At 36.4% G+C, this 19,777-nt stretch overlaps 1 protein-coding gene across 1 annotated transcript in view; it reads right to left on the bottom strand.

The window, feature by feature from the left end:
- col7a1 (collagen, type VII, alpha 1) overlaps window positions 1–19,777 on the bottom strand; it is a 104,177-nt gene that overhangs the window by 16,893 nt on the left and 67,507 nt on the right. The window contains exons 69-82 of the mRNA XM_088337345.1: window positions 19,289–19,333; window positions 18,958–18,993; window positions 16,332–16,367; window positions 15,110–15,154; window positions 14,954–14,986; window positions 14,790–14,852; window positions 14,627–14,662; window positions 11,926–12,006; window positions 11,772–11,840; window positions 2,055–2,090; window positions 1,896–1,955; window positions 1,777–1,821; window positions 1,681–1,716; window positions 4–39 (exon numbers count right to left, since the gene is read on the bottom strand). Coding sequence (XP_088193471.1) covers window positions 4–39; window positions 1,681–1,716; window positions 1,777–1,821; window positions 1,896–1,955; window positions 2,055–2,090; window positions 11,772–11,840; window positions 11,926–12,006; window positions 14,627–14,662; window positions 14,790–14,852; window positions 14,954–14,986; window positions 15,110–15,154; window positions 16,332–16,367; window positions 18,958–18,993; window positions 19,289–19,333 — 657 coding nt within the window. The remainder of the gene's footprint in view (window positions 1–3; window positions 40–1,680; window positions 1,717–1,776; window positions 1,822–1,895; window positions 1,956–2,054; window positions 2,091–11,771; window positions 11,841–11,925; window positions 12,007–14,626; window positions 14,663–14,789; window positions 14,853–14,953; window positions 14,987–15,109; window positions 15,155–16,331; window positions 16,368–18,957; window positions 18,994–19,288; window positions 19,334–19,777) is intronic.

The following is a 19,777-nucleotide window of genomic DNA, read 5'->3' as shown; positions in this document are numbered from 1 at the left end:
CACCTTATTTCCTTTTAGCCCTGGAGGACCTTGAATCCCCTGAGAGATAAGCAAAGCAACAGATTTGGACGTGAGGAGCAACATAAAGTATTTAAGGAAAAGAGGCTGCATATGCAAAGTAATTCTCATATTTGTTCTCGAGTGGCAACAATATTCAACATCACAACTCATATTGTTATAAAAAGAGGGTTACCAGCTAAGCTTAATTTGTCCCCTGGATGAATGCAGATTGTAAAATAAAATTTAAAAAAAAAATGAAATAACGTTTTAGGGTTTAAAAATGTAACTCTCAAAAGTGGGTGACTTTTGGTTTAAAAGGCTTTCAGGCTTCAACATCGTCATAACTCTGACCTCAGGTTCCCTCTAATTTTCTCTGTGTCTCTCTCTCTCTCTCTCTCAACTCCTATCTCTTTCACAATTACCTTATTTGGTCACTCACTTACGGGTTTAATTTTGCTCCTGTCACGACTCTCCCTTGTTTGGACACTCTGTCTCCTTGGCTCTGTGCTAGTTTGTTGCCTTCCATGTCTCGACCCAATCACTATTGTCCATCTTGTCCAGCCCTTATGTTAATCCAGAGTACTGAAACCTTGCCTGCCCTACGGGATCACGAATACCGCCTTTTGAACTATTGGACTGTTGCCCTCGCTTTTAGGACTTCCTGGAACACGACCCCCCACCTGCAACTTGGACTATGATTGTTGCCTCGCTACCTGACTTCCTGTGTACCAAACCCAGATAAAAGACCCCTGTTTGCTGTACTAATGAGGGTAGCATTTTGCTTCCACACTGCTCTAAGTGGGTTTCTATTTGCTTACCAGAATATGGCCGAGGGTCTCTTTTTTACAAAAGGTATTGTAAAATTGATTTTAGAAAAATAAATCAGCCATTAAGTCCTTCTCAGAAAGCCAGTTTTGAAAAAAATCTTTACAGAGGATAGAGAACATATGCCTGTAATAACCATTATACCATCATTCTACATGGGTATTGGAATGCTGTGAACCCTTGTTTATCGCAAAGGGTTACGTTCTGTTGTCATTGAAATGCATCCTACCATAAATGTTTGTGATTGTATGAGATTTTTAATTATACTTTTTTATTTTGACAGTTATTTAAAACTCCTTCATCTTTTTAGTTGTAACTATTGCACTACGTGATATTCATATAAATAAAGTGTAATCTTTTATTGTGATATGATCACCAGACTCCTTCATATATCAATCTATTCAGTTACTATATAGTATTTTTAGTGTTATACATGTTTTTTTAGTCAGAAGTCCTTGAGTTTAATCAGTACTCACTGGATGCAGTCTGGCCAAAAGACTGGTATTATGGGGATTTTACACTGACTTAAGTTTGTTTTTTGTCAGACCCTGCACCTATGGTATATAAATGATTGTAAGCTATTTGGTTAGTGCACCAGTGAAACCATCAAAGCCTCGTTATTACTCACAATTCCAGAATGTTCCGTTTTCTTCATCTCGAAAAATTAACCATTTATTCATTTATTTACAATTATTATACAACTAAATACTTTTGTCACTGCAAAACATTATGTTGACATCGTGGGTTTTAGACATACTGTTAATTGCAAGAGAATTTGCATGTGTGTTTGCAGTTTTACCTATGTGTACATATTAAATAGACACAGACAGACAGACAAAAAATAGAAAAACTCACGTTTTCTCCTGGCTGTCCTGCTTCACCAACTTCTCCCTGATAAAGACAACATTATGCCAGTAAATTAAGATAAACACATTTAGTAATCCAACTCACCCGTTGACCTTTGAGGCCAGCAAGCCCTCTGTCTCCGCGGCTACCCTAGATAACAACAAGGACCACTTCAGAAAAGTACACTTGTCCATAATCCCTCAGGAAAGGTCCCTCACACTCACCTTTTCACCGGGAAGACCTCGCTCCCCTGCTATGCCGGGCAGAGTTTGTCCAGGAAGACCCTGAATTAAAACAAGTGTGGGAAAAAAATCTCACCTTTTTATTTAATGTCCAACAAATCACTCAAGTGTTTGAAGCTTTGATATGAAAAACTACTTTACCTGCTCTCCTTTGACTCCAGGGGGTCCCGCTGTGTGCTAGTATAAAAACAACAAATTAAATAATATGTTAATGATTACCTAAAAAGCACAACATGTTCCCCTTTTGTGAAATAATAAATCTTTTTCATTATATCTGTGGGAGATTATCTGAAAATGACGTTTTTCTTATTCCACTCAGGGGGTGGCAATCGTTTCAGCCACTCGAGCGTGAATGTATAATTATTCAGTTTTACTCGGTCGCTGTTGAAAAGATTCTATTTTTCGCACCCAAGACCCAACCGGTGATTTAAACATGTTACAAATTTGCTTGGTAATATAGTAAGTTTTCCCCATGTAAAAAAAAAGAGGATCCTAGATTTGCAGTGTTGGACGCGTTATTGAAAAACAGCAATTAGTTACGGTTACGAGTTACTTAAAAAATAAATTACCCCCAGATTACTGACATCAAAAATGACCACGCTACTCCAAATGTAACTAGTACATATTAATGCAAATGTGGCTTCCTGGAGTTCTATATGCATGACTTTGTTTATATGCATATTATACAGTATGTAAAAAAGACAAAGGAGCCAAAACAGGAAAATGAGCCAAATTTGGACTCATTTTAATGATATTGACAGCTCCAAAGCAGAGTCCAATGTCTATCAGTGAAAGAAGAAGGCCAATCAGACCCTAAAAGCTGAGGCACTTAGTGTTTCTAAATGCCAACATTAAGTAGAGACTGCTGATTCTTTCTATTTTGGTTTACACATTTTAATTCATATATTTGCATGTTTTTCAGGGGTTCAATGTCTAAATTGGTTAACATTGAATTGTAAATCTTTTTATGTTTCTTTTATTTTATGGTTGGTTAATTTATGGCACTTGAGAGTTAATATTTTAATTCATATTTGGTGTTTTGCATTTTGTGTCGTTTTCTTCCTTTGAAACTGCTCAGTATGTAAAAAGCTAAAACAGTTTGGGTTTTGTTTACAGTTCAGTTTGTGTAGATTTGTAAATGTTTTAATTAACAATTCTTGTGTTTTTCAGGAATACTGTCTTTTATTTGAAATATTTTATGTGTTAAAAAATAAGTGTATTATAATCGTATACAACTGTGAGTGCATCATTTGTTTCTATTATTATTAGCAATACTGAGAATTAACTTAAGTTCTGTGGAATAGGAATACTATCTGAGAGGTATTGTGTTCAGTAGACTCTGTTGTAGAATACTGATAAATGTATTGTATGTGTGTATATTTGAATGAATAAATAAATTTATTTTATTGTCATGATACACAAAAACCAAATTGATGCAAAGTAAAGATGAATGAAAAAGATAAAAATTTAAAAAGGTTCATGTTATTTAAAAAAATTTGCTAGATTATCCACCTATGAGTATTTTGAAATATGCACATTTATATGGTAGTTCAAGTATTTTTGCTGATGATTTGAATCAATATTGTTTGTTTTTGTTTTTATGTATAATGTTTTTCTGACCACTAGGGAGAGACTAAATAACCCGTTTTATTAACCTGGTTCGTGTTAGCAAACAACCGTAACATTGTGACATATTTACCGTATCGTTTAGTATCGTTTCGGTCATTTTTGGGTGGTCTAATAGGTCATTTTTTGGCAGATTTCTATTGTAAAGTTGATTTTATTTTATTTTGTATTTGTTTTTATTTGTTTTTGTCGTTTTGCAAGTGGACTTTTTGGGGGCGGTTTTGGTCGCTTTTGTTGCAGCAAGGAGTACGCAAAATAAAGCCATGTTCAGAGCAGTTCATGTTCACTCTTTCATTCATGTTTCGAACGTTATAGGTTAAAGAACAGAAAATTGAACTGAATTTTTTTTTTCCAGTCAGCAACCATATGAAGTTTATATCTCCTGCATTATTATTTCATATGTCAGATTGATTTCTTTAATCATTTTTAATATGTTTTTTAAAATATATTTTTCATCTTATTTTGTTTAAAAAAATAAAGATGCTTGAGAACATTGGAAGGTTTTTGTCAAAGCTTTTTTTTGTACAAACAGATGTGGTCCAACCGCTCAGACTTTGTTTCCAGTGGTCTCCAAGTAAACTATGCGAATGATGCAGGAATGTCCAGAAATCTGAGGACATTAAAATTATATAAATCTGCATTCAATGAAGAGCGGTATAACAAAGTGATGCGCTATGTAGTAACAAGAGTAGAGTTATAAAATGTTGGTAATAACGCATTACAGTATTCGTCAGAGAGAAAAGTAATTGTTGGTTCCAACATTGTAGATTGGTAAACCAAGAGTTCGGGCAAATATTGTCCACTGAATGTTTTGGAGAACCAACACATGGATGACCCCAATGTCCCATGTAATTTCTCAAAGTGTTGAACAGTGCGACTTCGTCACAGTGGCTCTGTCCAAGGTGCTGAGCCCGAGACGCTCATCTGTGAGGAGACCGTTCAGCACGCTAGTCACGGGTCACGTCGACAACACAAACAAGAGAAAGACTGATGTTGCATTCAAGTGTAAGCGGAATACAATTGATGAGGAATCTCGACCTTTACCCACTCACCGGACGTGTCACTTCGTGGTGTCCCCCTGCAGCTAATGGCGTCTCATAAAAGGGCTTTCATGACAATGTCGGAATGAAGACAATTCTAAATTCTCTAAATTCTAAAACTCTATTTTATCTGCTCATTGTTGTGATTGTAAGGGATGTGGCAACGTTTTGGTAAATGTAGGTTAACCAAAATTTCACACTTGTCAGGATAATGATCAGCTCGAGCGTCTGATAAGCACAAGGGGTAAAGCGATAAGAGGTCAGATTCAGACCACGACATTATTTGAAATAACGTTTGTCTACTTTGTGGTCGACACTTCACAGGCAGATCATTTTATTAAAGGTACACTGTTTAATAGTTGACCACTAGATGTTGCTGTATAGTGTAGAACAATAAAGGAGCGCTACAAAGCACAAGGAATTACAATGTTTTGGGATTACGTCCTACTCAAAATGACCCAACGACACCATTTTTGTCTCATTTTTAGAAAAGCCTTTCACAAGGTTTTTGGGGTTTACCATTAGCAGCAAGATGGCCGGCAATCATATATGCTCCCTCTAAGTGCGCAAATTTCTTGACCTAAAAATATTTTTAAAGCACTTTTAGTTCATAATTCATGTATTTTTTTTTAAATATTCAAATTGATATTGTTTTTAACGAATGATGTTTTTTTACCTCTAGAACGCTCTAAATAATACACAATATTTCTTAAAGTGCATATCACTATTTTGAGTTTACTATATTTTAACCCGTTTTTCTACTGTGAAAAAACCTTATGTTGAATTTATTGAGTCATATTTTGTCGAGTGGTTGCACGAAAAATTGTAATCTAATGCTAGAACAGCATGGCTATAGCTACGTTTGGACAATATGTTTTGAGTTTCCTGCAGTCGCCTGGGCCTTTACTTAACGTATTTAGCAGAAACTACCTAGTTGCATATCCAATGCAGACGCTAGTATTTACTGCAAGTGACCACTGAACACTAGCATTAGCAGCATACAACACGGACACTAGCATTAGCGGTTACTCTCATGATGCTTACCGTATTTTCTCGACTATAAGTCGCAGTTTTGTTCATAGTTTGGCCGGGGTTGTCACTTGTAGTCTAGTGAGACTCATCTGTGAAATTATTAACATATTATTGTATCATTGAGTTTTTAATTTTTATTACTGGTACTGTATATTATACCACATTATTATTTTTACACTAAAAACAAGAGGGCGCTCTAGGCCTTTTGTGATAATTTTATACTTGATACAAGATTTCCCCCAAAATGTGACCTATACTCCAAGTGCGGGGTATACATGTATTTTTTCTTCTTAAAAATGCATTTTTTTGGGCTTTGTAGTCCTGAAAATACGATAAATGCTTATAAATATGACTCAACTGTGGCCAATTGTATGTAGGCATCTGGTGAAGGTCGTGGGATGACGTTGCAAGAGGTCACAGGCTGATATGCTGAGGGAGTTTGGGCGGACGACCTTCACGAGATATCTTAACTTTATTTGAGAACACTATAAAAGCCAATGTTGAACGTCTGGAAGTTTGAGCGTGTCCCGAATGCAACAAAGCTTGTTCCCTTTTCGCCATATCTTCTCTCTGCGTATTTTTTGGGGTGACGCCCAACAACGTTCTCTCCAAAATAAGTTCTGGCACATAAAGGTTGACAATTGTGTTTTTTAATGTTGATATTTTGGCCACCGTTGTGTTTTTTAAATTTTATTCAGACTACAAATTCATGTTTGAACGGTTGGGAAATTACGATTATATTTATTATAGGGACAGTTTGTATTATTTAGTGCCTTCTAATGGTACCAAAAAACCCATTCAGTAAAACAAACAAACATTAATCTGAATACTAGGGAAACAAATCCGTTAACGATATAACAATGTTAATTTTTCTTTAAAAATATCATAGGTAGAGAAATTTGTACTTCTTTTACACCATGGAAACCCCACTTAAGTCCCCGCCATGTTTGTCCGGCAGGCTGCCGCCAAGCTGTGCCACGTATCACTGGCCCTGGCTTGTACCAGACAACACAGTGCCATCTAGTGGTCAAATATTACACATTGGGGTTTTAACTGGAGAAAACATTCATTTCCAAAAAGAGCATCTTTTAACCATTGTGAGTCACATTTGTCACCGATCGAAGGAGAATAAGGTTATTCATATTTGATATTTGGTTAAAGGGATAGTGTGCATCATTTAGAATCTTCTAGTGGTAAAATACACTTTATTCGCTAAAATTATCAATGAGAATTTAAGCAAGAAGAAAAAATATATGGATGATCATATTTATGTGCATTTTTTTAAATACTCATAGGTCAATGGTCCATCATTGCGCGCACCCATGATTTTACATCATATGACCTCAAGGAAGCTGACATTATTGTCCGCTTTTTTGCCTCTATGGGTACATAAAAATCTCAAAAGGGCAGGACCAATAAATAAGAAGTAACATGGTGTTTTGGTCTCTTTGAGTCTTAGTACTTTGTATTCTTCGTTGTGCTTTTTACCACTTGTTTTCTTTTGCACTACACTATACAGCTACATCTAGTGGTCAAACCATACAGATTGTCTCAGAAATAATATTGAAATCCTTTTTTATTTTTGTGTAATTTTAAGTGAAGTTTGTCATAAAAAGTAAAGACAACTAGGGGGATTTTTGAATCAAAATATGAAATTTCATTTTGTAGCAAAACGGCCAAGCCTTACATGTACAGTATCTATCACTTTTACTGACCTTGACTTTTCTTTGTACTCCACTTGACTTTTTTTCAATAGTTCAATTAGCTCAAGACAATCTCCCAAAAGATGTCTGCAGCCTTGTGAATGCAAAACGTCTAAAACAGAGAAGGGCGGCCGCTCTCCAGGGCCGGCTTTCAATTCGAAAGGCGTTAAAGTGCGAAGGATGGCGGCAGAGTGAATGATGGCGTGAAATGTGCTTTACTAGGTTAACTGAAAACCTGTGTGTCAAACACGTCACAGCAACTGAGATTTAGATGATTCTCAATCGGACTAAGACAGATAACCAAGAGATGCATTGTTCTTTTGTGAGTTTTGACAACTCGAGATAGAGAGATCGATCAAAATATCGATATTATTGATACTTAGCAAGACTTGGATTGTTTTAATACGATTGCCCAGGGATAGATACTTCGCTCCTTCACCGATTTCCTCATAGCATTGCCTTTCTATGAAGACAGTGCATCCTCTCTCTCTCTCTTGCCTAGCACCCTTTGCCACTGCTAGTTTGTGCCTGGCTACTGGTTGGCCTTCTGCATCCTGCCTTGTAGGCAAAGGAGAAGGCAACGGTAGAATGAAAGAGCAGCCAGATTGATCCCACCAGCCCACCAGAAGTGCAGCGTGGTGCTGACTTTTAATTGGTCTGATATATTTACAAAAACATGAAAAAAGGAAAGATCACCCTACAGGTACCAACAAGCGGCAAACAAAAATGTAAACATAATACAGTTTCTGGACAAATTAACTGGTAATATTTTATCATTACAAAACAGGACCAAAGGGGTTTCTTCCTCGGGGAAGAGTCTTGGAATGAAAGCCAAATTACCCTTTATGTGAACTGCTGACTTTATTTTCAAAACCAGGTGCAACAGAAATTATTTTAGTTGTCTTTTTGATATTGTTATTAAGTATTTGTTTGTTTTTTTGCATCACTGCTTTTTTGGTTTGTCTCTCTTGGTTTTGTTTCTAAAACGGTTGTAAAATAAACATTTATACTTGTTTTTGATAAATGACATATCTTTTTCTGTATTTAATACTAAACAAATGCAAAATACATTTCATAGGATGCCGGTTCGTTATTTTGGCTGTTATTGTGCACTGTTATTGTGCACTGTTCTTCATTGTTTTGACTGTTACATCATTGTCCCGAATCCGCCAATTACAGTATTCTGCTGTTCTTTAATTTCAATTTCCCTTAGAGCTGATCTGTTTTCGTAACCTTAAGGTTTTAATAAAAAGAGGGGGACCAGGAGAGGGCTTTAGAAAGGCGATATAATTTTTTTATCTAAAGGCTTCTCTCCCTGACCTCCTTGCAAGTTCAAAATCCATTGACGTCTTCTCTCCTTATTTTGAGTGTCCACTAACATTTAAACTTAATCAATACTGTTAAATGTGTATTGAGTTATGAAATAAAAAATGAAAAATTTAGTATCTGAAACATTTGTCCCTTGTTTAATGTAATTATAAACTAATTCAAGACGGTTGTCAATTATTCAACAATCATGTCATTTCCAAGCAAAAAGTATCCGTGTCAGATCGGTATCGATCGATACGGTCCTGCATTTACTTGGATCGGATCAATACCGAAATTCCAAGTATCGGCCACCCCTATCGTCAAAACAATGCAAGAGTTTCCAAAGGCCATCTAGAAAATTCTCATCAGTGTCTGGGTTAATCGTCCATGAAGAGATGCAAGTCTGGAGCTGAAATCCACAACTGTTTGTTTTTGGATGCAGGGAGCAAATGAAAAATCAACAAAAGCACAGAGCTGAATGCACAACACCGTCCGCTGGTGGGAATCGCTGCGGAGTAAATAAATATGCATATGCAAACAGTACAGCCAGCTGAGACCAAAGCAGAGATTGTGTAATGTCAGTTTGAAATGTTTATTTCCACACTTGTAACTGCTGCCCTGTTGGCGTTCTCCAAGTATGGAGTGCGCCATGTTTGGGCCCGGGTGGAAACAGCCTACTATAACGTTTATAGAGGTAACACATCATTGGGACATTAATGGGATTGTGGTCAGAGTTCCCGGGTGTAATTTCATTTTGGTAACATGTGACTTTGGTGCACTAAAGTGTGAAGTCATAAACTGGCCAAAGGTGCTAAAAGAAAGTAATCTGGACCATAAATGTCACATTGATTATGAAAAAAGTGAATTATAAAATCAAAAATTGAAAGCTTGAAATCGCTGAATAATCGCTAAACATGTTTTTGTTATATCCTTTGACAAATATGTTTTTGTCTGCTTAAAATAACAGCCCCAAGGAATACCAATATAACATACATAATCAAAATCCATCTCCTTAAAGTAGTAGTATTGGACCACTAGATGTCACTGTATTGTGTAGTGCAAACAAAAACAAGTGCTACAAAACACGAGGAACAATACAAACTACTCACTCAAAGTAAACAAACCGCACCATCTTTTCCTGTGTTTTTGCCCAGCCTTTCACAATGTTTTTAGTATTTGGGGGTACCCCTAGCAGCAAGATGACTGAAAATCGTTTTAGCCCCCTTGAGGTGGACCTCAAGTTATGTTGAATTATTGCAAATCTTTAAACCTACGGATATTTAAAAAAATACATGTTTATATGATAGTTTATGTATTTGAGATCCTAAATGAAATTAATATTGTTTTATTTTAATAAATGACGTTTTTTTACCACTAGGAGGTCCAAAATAATAAACAATGTGCTTTTAAAAAGTAGTTCGGAATATTTTCCTACGGTGGCCCAAAAAAGAAAGAGTAAACAATAAAAGGACAGTTAGAGTAATCTACCAAGGAAAGTTAGTTTAGAACAGGGGTCTTCAACGTGGCACCCATCAACACCAGGGTACCCCTTAAGGACAACTGAGGTGCCCGCAGACCTGTGTTGAAATTAGCTCACCACTGCTGAGTCATTTTGATTTACTAGTATTCAGTTGTGGACCGAGTCTATTTAACCCTACTTCTAATAATTAACCTGGTAACCACATAGTAACAACATAGTAATAACATGATAAGTTGTTATATGAAAAATGGATATGAAATCGGGTGCCCTTTGCTCTAATTACTAACAAAAATTAGTTCTCAGCTTGAAAAATGCTGGGGACCTCTGGTCTAGATTTTTTTAGATGTATTAGTTTTATAAAAAACAAATAATTACGTGAAAATAGTTAATTCAAATGTCTAAGACCGATTGTTTAGGAGAAAGTATTTTCAGTAGGGATGGGCAAGGACCAATAATAGATATAGGTGCTGATACCAACCATTTTTAAGGTATCAGTAGTCACCATGGTAGCCAGTGCTAGTTTTTACGGCCTTCTAATGGCATTAAATTCAATTAAATTGCCATTACATTAATTCAATATTAAATAAAAGTCATATGTTGGGCTTTTTTCACATTAGTCAGAGAAAATGAATTTCATGTACTAATGGCATCTGCACTATAACCACAACTATACTATGCCTAATTGTAACACAGACGCGAAGTCGTCTTTTTGTCATTGGTAGTTACCGTGCTACCAGACCAAATTGCATTCGCTTGTCATCGTTTCTTGAGCATTAAAGGAATCTTTAGTAACCTGACATATAGCCAATGATATCGAAAGCGAAGTGTAGCATTTTTGATGGATAACTTCCACTGCTGTTTCATTCGGATGCATACATTAAGGACGTGATTTGTGGGTAAAACGGTTTAAATATTTTGAGTCCGTATCCAATATTGATTACCGTCAAATCCTACATTTTGCTCCTGTTGTATACTATAGCATAGGAATACTTTTGGAAAGAGCATCGACCAATTTCTCCTCTAGAAGGGCGTCATAAATATATTAGATGTCACCGCGGTGTTTTGTAATTAGAGTACACGATTAATGGAAAAGAGCAGCTCGCTATTTTCTCTGTCCCTGACACACTTGAGGAATTTGGCAACCAAGCACCAACATTAATCAAATCGAATTAGTATCAAAGATGTTTGAGAAACAGCGCCATTGGCGCAGCAACGTATTTTTTTTTACCACAAGTGGGCAAGATATTATTGTAAAAAATGATTTCAATTTAAGTTCCCCAGTGAGTCAAACTTTCATGCATACCAATACGCGATATATCAATACGCAAATGGAAGCCTAGTGTTCTGAATGCAGATTATCAAAAAACTTTCAGCAAGGCAAGGACAGTGTAAGAAAACTTCTGGGCTCCGAGCCAACTCAAAAACTTGAACAAAACACAAAGAGTTGACTCATCCTCATTCTCAGTCGGACAAACAGCAGCAGCCGGGCCAGCCGTTCCCCGGGGGCAAACGGCAAAGGACTGCACGTCCAATCAAAACTATCTCTGCAGGATCCTAATAATAGCACCCGCAGAGGTGCTATTTTATGGCTGCCGGCACTAAATCATCACGCCGCTTGGATCTTGCCCAACACAACCTGCCAGCCCAAACTATTGCAACATGTTCTCACCTTCCCCGGAGGACCGGTGTCTCCCTGCTCCCCCTTGAAGCCCGCCTGACCGGGTTGCCCGGCGATGCCCTGAGGATTAGAAATAGTTAGGAAATTGAAAAGTGCACAAACCCTCTTACACTCTTTGACACATGAGGCACTGAAACACACAAACCTGCTTCCCCGGCAATCCAGGCAATCCATCTTTTCCAGGTACTCCATCTCGTCCAGGAACCCCGGGCTTTCCTGCTTCGCCCTATGGGATGCCAACATATTTGTTTTTTGCTTGATGAGCCTCTGCATCATTTGCACAGCTGTCAGTATTTGGGACCACAGCGCTAATGGCGCCTAATATCTTTTACAAAAAATGTACATTGCGTGTGCTGGCAGGTAGTGTTACTATTTTATTTTATATATTTTGGGTATTTTGATACTTAACATACGTTGCGGCAAATTATTTCTTATCCTGTTGCCTACATGTCAATTTCTGCCACTTGCTTCTGTCGTTAATGATTGAAATTCCCCCCATTAAGCTACCTTTCAAACACAATGCGGCGCCTATTTACTCACAGCATGACAGACTATGTAGAATAGCGCGCCAATATTAGCAATCTACGATGACTTTATTGAGTGCTACAAGCAACCCTTTAAAAAACGAGTTTTCTGTTAAAAAAATCCCATACAAAAATTATTGGACGGCATATTCAATTTGAAAATATAAAAAAAGGTACAAAATTTGGGGAAAACCTGACAAGAAGAAAATGCTAATCATTTTATGTATTCTTTATTTTACATATCTTGCTTGTTGCATTAAAAACTATGAATATCATATTTATTTCCCTATTTTGGAGTCTTTTTAAACTGCTAAATTTCATTGCACGACTTTTCATGGCACTATTATTACAACTTGGGCCTTACACCTTGTAAATATGTTTGCCTGTGTATCCTGACATACTTTATCTTATTTTTCTCTTTTAAATCCTAATAACATGTTCATCCTGGAGTGCCATGTCTAATCTCATTGCCAACAATGTTCACTACGTTGTTACAAGTGAAAATAAAGATTATTCAATTTAATTGTTTCACTATATATGTTTGAATATATTTATCTAGTAGAATAAGAAAATAAAGCCTCACAGTATGATTTATGATTCATTTTAAAATAAACTATAAAACATTATTTTACTATCGCGTGTTAGTTTTTTTTGAAAATATTTTTTTCTCATTTTTATGAATAACAGAAAAAATAATCCCTAAAATGAGAAAAATAGTCTGCTATCCTATTCTAACACGATATTGATTATTTCAAGTATTATTTTTTTTTTAGGTTTTTCATCAAAGTCAAAAGAGAAAAAAATACTCAGACTTGCATGTTTTTATGTCAATGGGGTCATTTTATTTTAACTGAACTTATTTTGCATCCTTGACAAATTGGCATTATTTGTATAGATTTTTTTTTCTAAAATTTCATATTTGCAGAAAAAATATAGACTATTTTATGTACATCACAGGATATTACTTAGAAAAAGTGTTTTGATAATTATAGTTCTGACTGGCAAGTGGCCACAGGTGAGGTGGGTTTGAGCTAGTAAGGCTGATTTTTTTTATTTTTTATTTTTTAAACTTAATGCAATGATTCCTAAGCACACTGTTCCTCTATAAATCAGATACACTACCGGTCAGATGTGTAGGGTCACCCAGACAACTTTCCATGAAAAAAGTCACACGATTGTCTATCAAACAAGTTGTCCAATGTCTGAATTCTTTTGCCAATTTGAATCTCTCATTTTTAGTGGCCAGTCCCAAATATGGCTTTTTCTTCTCAGTTTGCTTTGAAAGCTAACATCTCAGCGTTGCCTCGATGTTGACACTGTTGTTTTTCGGGTACCAAGGTTAAGGCATCTATCTCTCAAACTAGAGACTCTGATGTAATTGTCCTCTTGCTTGGTTTTGCCTCCCACTTCTCTTTCTACTTTTTTCTGTGAAGGGAGTAGTACACACCGTTGTAGGAGATTTTCCGTTTTTGGGGCAATTTCTTGCATGGAATAGCTTTCATTTATTACAACAAGATTAACCAATTGAGTTTTCTATGAACGTTCTCTTTTTCTGAAAGTTTGTTCACACACAAAGATGTGATGCTCGAGATGCCCAACTAGCTCAAAGTAAGGTCCGTTTCATCACTTCACTAACCAGGTAAACAGTTTCCAGCTGTGCTAGCATAAATACACAAGGGTTTTCTAATCATCAATTAGCCTTCAAAGCCAATTAGCAAACAGAATATACTGTTAGAACACTTGAGTGCTGTTTGCTGAAAACGGGCCTCCTACATGATGTAGATATTGCAATAAAAAACATTTACAGCTAAAATAATAATTGACCACATTAACAATGTATGGGGTGTATTTCTGATTAGTTTCATGTCATGTTCATTGGAACTGAAACTGCTTTTCCTTTAAAAATAAGGGCATTTTTCTAAGAAACCCTAAATGTTTGAAAAGTAGTGTATGTTGTTTTTGAATACCTGTTTACCATGTGCCAACTTTAGACATGACCAAGGCTTATTAAATGAAGGTTTTATGGTCTAAGTGTCATTTTGGAAATCCCTGCATTTGTTTTTTGGGTCATTAATTGTAAGTTGTGCAATCTGTGCAGTAATCAAAATGTCACATTGTAAACTATAGGTTTTATTTTACATGTTAGAGTATGCTGTAAAAACGTAATTCACGCTGTGACATGAGCCAGGAAATGACTACAAACACAGAAAAACCCATTACCGGCTTTTATATCTAATTCCTTACATGCGCGAAAGCTGAATGCACGATTTAATCACTTAGTACCGCAAAATGGTAGCGGCATGCCCAACAACGCATACTTACCACCTGTCCTGACAAGCCCGGAGGCCCCTGCGGACCCTGCAGGGAGAAATAAATACAGCACTATGACAAACCGCCCCAACATCAGGCAGTTTTGAAGTATTTCATGAGGAAGAATAAGAGAATTCCGCTAGGAGTGGCATGCTTGTTGATAGGAAACGCTTACCACAGCTCCTGGCGGACCAGGATTTCCTGGCAGTCCTGTGCTGCCTTGGGCTCCGGGAGGACCCTGTAAGGAAGCTGATAAACTCACTAGAACTAAACAGCTATGTGTATTCTCCTGGAATGTTCAATCAAACAACCCCATTCATTAAAACATAGGTGCCGTACCTGAACACCAACCCCTGGTTCTCCTTGAGTTCCCTGCAGAAAACATAGATGAAACAATTTTATGAACTTATTAGGTGGGTATAATAATAGGAATATTATTTCAGAGGACATATATTATTTGCTACACAGTTATTAATAAACACATAGCGATCTTACCTTCACTCCTTGTGGACCGGGAAGCCCAGTTGGACCCACTGAGCCCTGACAGAAACAAATTGGAACCTCAATAAAAATGGACTCAGAAAGGTTGAATCGGTACAAGAGGATTTTTTTCCCTGTTGTTTAAAATATTGAACATTGACATTGAAGGCTGAAACACTTTTAAGGGACAGTGTGTAGCACTTGGTGCTACCTTATGCTTATCTAATAGAGTGTACCAACCTTAGTAAAACCGCAATTCGCAAGCCTACTATTGATTACAACTCATAAGTTTGCGTCCTTTAACATCTCTACCCAGTACATTTACTAGAGTCAAATATCCATTGTCAAAGTCTTTTAACACCTCTGGTGTTTTTTCAACAATGGACAGAGAAAAATGTAATACAATAACCTCCAGTGTTGGAGAAAAAATACAAGTTCACACTGTCAATCTCACATATTCATCTTAAGAACTAATACAACATACCTATCCAGTATAGAAGATAATAGACTCTTGGCCAGCAGTAGCTCAGGAAGTAGAGCGCTCGTCTTGGGATCAAGGGATCCCAGTTCGAATCCCTGCTCGTCCGTGTTACATGTCGAAGTGTCCTTGGGTAAGACACTGAACCCCTAATACCCCTAATAAGCAGGTTAGTGCCTTACATGGCTGCAAGGCTGCTATTGGGAAATGTAGAGCACATTGTAAAGCGCTTTGGGAAGTCACTGACTTGAAAAGCGCTATATAAATGCAGATCATTTCATTCCATAAAAACTTGGAAAATAATTTACACTTCCAAGCTCCGCCTACTTTCTCTTGAGACGCTCCCCTCTGCACTCTAAAACACACTCAACTGCGCAAGAGGGGGACTGACTCCATCAAGCGGATCCTCCACCGCGCGACACAAAAAGAAACAAAGAACAATGACAAGTAAATAATTGGGGGGAAAAAAGAGAAGCCTGGCCAGCCCTCACAAATAAATTATGAAAAATCGGTCCATCAAATAAAGTTATTTGGTGAGGCTCTGATACCCGGGTCGGGTCAGGATGTATTCTTTAGCCCCGATCTTACCTCTAGTACAGAGTTAAATGCAAAAATCCACAAAAATGCTAAAGGAGGGTTGCACCATGAATTCAAATCAAGATTCACCATTTTAGTGCGAAGTGCACATGCACGCTCTGCAAAAACAGCATTTTCTGTATTGTTAGCATGCATGTATGTTGTTGTGTGCGTCAATCTTACTGTCAACCCCCTGATTCCAGGCTCTCCTGGCAATCCCTAAAAAAGAGATAAAAGTCAAGTATTACTCATTACAATAACTGGAACAAAGATGAATAAATGTCAAAATTAGCGATTCACATAATAAGATAAGTGGTAATAATAATTTAATAACACTCACTTAGAAGTTATACACGTGACTTACAACAGTCAGGTCAGCATAGAGGATGAAACATGTCAACAAATAAACACACGTGCTGTAAGACAAGCTTTGCAGAGCTGCAGAGGAGGAAAAGCCAAGAGCAACTCAGCATGCACAATTAGCAAGGCCAAGCGGCAACAGCACAACACATTTGGAATGCATCCAAATTGTAGCAACAGCCCCGAGCCCGACACATCCTAAAACCTGCAGAAAGACATAACTAGTCTGGGTTTGAGTTGACTATTATGCCGTCTCGTCGAAGAAAATCTTTAATGACATATTTTAAAAAACAAACACACACCAAAAAGTTGGGTTCGACACGGATGCCTTGAGGACCAGTGGTCGTCATTAATATTTCAAGAAGCTGTCACTGTCTGAGCTAGTTCCAATACAAATGAAAGGATTAAAGTGGTGAAATCTGTCTGCGAGGAACATGATGTGAACGGCTGGATAATACCTGCGTCCGGAATGCTAAGAGGGGCTGCAAAGTCGAATTTTAGAGATGGAAAATCTTGGAGCTCTATTACTCCGAATCATGCAAGATGAAAAATTGGTGCAAAGAGTACGGAATTTAAAAAGAATAAGAAAAGGAGAGGCTTGCTAGAACATATGATGAAAACCAAAAGAAAGTATTATAGCATGAAAAGACAAAGTAAAAATATACAGAGTAATTAAAAGGTTAAGTCAGGTTTATTTGTATAGCCCTTAACACAAGAAGTCTCAAAGGACTGCACAGACTACTATTACTCCATCCCCAGATATGGAAAAGGAAAAACTCAAGTACTATATCATTAGGAAAGGGCCGTGTGGACAAAGATCTGACCAAGCCACTCCTGCCATCTAATGCTTGTTTTCACACAGAAATCATTCCCAGGGGCTTAATACTTATTAATGAGCTGTGCCAAACCCTTTGATTAAAAAAATAAACTATATAATTATTAAAAAAACACCAACAAAATGACCAACAAAACCAAAAAGACTTCAAGTAATTATATATATTTTTTGATGCAGAATAAGACACTGTAGTATTTGACCACCAGATGTCGATGAATTGTGTCATGGACTGGTCATTATTATCATTATTAAAAAGGCCGGAAAAAGGAAATAAAACCAACGAAATCACAATGAAATGAGATAATCACAAATATAAATGGATAATCAATAACTTCTGTTCTTTTTTATATTTGAACTTTATTCAACCCAGTTAACTTAAGTTTTTTAAGGGATGTTTTAAGTATGATTGATTTTTGTAATTGTATTTATTCTTCTTCGTAACTTATTTTTTGGATATTTATATGGTATTTAAATGTTTCATATTTTAATATTCCGGCGACCCTAGTGAAGATAAGCATGATGTAACTTACATTGATTTCGTAATCTAGTTACTCATTTACTTAATCAATTATGTATTTACTTATCTACCAGCGTATTGACTTATTTATTTACTTACTTAATCGTATATTGTATTTCCTTTATTGCTTATCTATTTACTTAATCATTTACTTATTAGATTACTTATTTACTTTTGTATTTACTTATTTATCACTCAAACATATGTTGTAGTTTCTGGCTTAGTTGCATCTTTATTTACATACTTATTTACTAACTTATTAACTCACTCACATGCTCACATACTCGCACACTTACTTATTTTATTTAATTATTTTGCTTACCTATACACATTGGCTTATTCATTGACTTACTCAAAGAATACTTGTACTCTATTGTTTCAGGCTCAGTGTATTCTCGAGTTTACAGGTGACAGTAATACAGTGCAAGCACCTTAGCAAATTCTAAACGAAAATATTTGACTTTACTTAAACGCAGATGTGGGTAGTAACAGATAACATTTACTCCGTTACATTTACTTGAGTACGTTTTGGGAAATTTTGTACTTCTCAGGAGTATTTTAATATCCCTATACTTTTACTTGAGTAAATTTGTGAAGAATATAACAGTACTTTTACTCCGCTACATTAGGCAACATTGAAATTGTTACTTTGTTACTTGATAAATCCCCTCACACATATACATATATGTATGCTACTACATGTTCTTAATTTATTTATTTAATTTATACTATTTTTATCTAATTGTTTCTTAAAGAACTTAAATTTACGTTGATTATTTCAATCTACTTTTAAATTAAATGTATTGTTTTGTTGATTGGATGGACTTTGATAATTTGATGATCTGATTGGTTGTTTCAAACAAATCAATAAATACCACGTCTCTACAGTTATGCAGTACTTGAGTCCATTTTTCACCAGGTACTTTTTTACCTTTACTCAAGTAAGTATTTGGATGACTACTTTTATTTTTACTTGTGTAATAGTATTCTGAAGTAACAGTACTTTTACTTGAGTAACATTTTTGGCTACTTTACCCACCTCTACTTCAACCACAGTATACAATCTTAACGTTTGTCTCTTTGCTTGTTTTACTCACCGGTAATCCTCGAGGACCGGCCTGCCCTGAGAGGCCCTACATAGAGGACAAAAAAAATGATAGTGAAGAAGTAATTTTTACTGCTTGGGAAAACACATTAAATTTCATAGTATTCATTGGTTAATATGATGTTTTTGAGATCGATGTTAACGTTCTTTCTTTTTTTCTGTGGCCGTACTCTCATAAAGAAGATAAGAACAGCAATTTTTATCTTATCATGATGATTCATGAGCTTTAATGGGACCTCAAGACTGGACCAGGAAGTCAAAAAGACATTAATGGTTTGTGCTATGATTAAAGACCAAAAACAAAAAACATTACAAAAACTCACCGGTTTGCCGTCCATACCAGGTTTACCATCTTCTCCTGAGCTTCCCTGTTATCAAAACACACAAATCAAATGTCTCAATGAACATAGTGGCACAATAGAAACTAGATTGAATGTTTGGCCTTAATGCAGGGTTCATAGGGTTATTATTATTATTATAGTGTTGCTTGAATTCCTTAAAAATGCTTGGATTTAAAGTTGTGTTTTCAAGGTTCAAAAGTATTTGAATTTTGTGTGTAGTGCATGTATATGCTTGTTATTTCTGCCATGTTTCTCAACAAGTCTGACACTGGTCTTTGGTGGTTTTGCTTTGCCATTGCACTTGTTCCCTCATGATTAACAGCAGCTGGCATTAGTTTGTACGAAACTGTCCGATGAAGCTTGATCATCATTACCAAGAGGACGGGTGCATGCCACACCTTAGCATGGTACTATCAAAAAGTGTATTAGTGCAAGGATTGCGCATGAATTATGAACATGTGTTATGGGCAA

Source organism: Urocampus carinirostris, chromosome 6 (genome assembly GCF_059441175.1).
Source record: "Urocampus carinirostris isolate Australia breed hairy pipefish chromosome 6, RoL_Ucar_1.0, whole genome shotgun sequence".
NCBI lineage: Eukaryota > Metazoa > Chordata > Actinopteri > Syngnathiformes > Syngnathidae > Urocampus > Urocampus carinirostris.
Note: the sequence above shows the minus strand (reverse complement) of the source record. Positions and strands in the feature narration are given on the sequence as shown.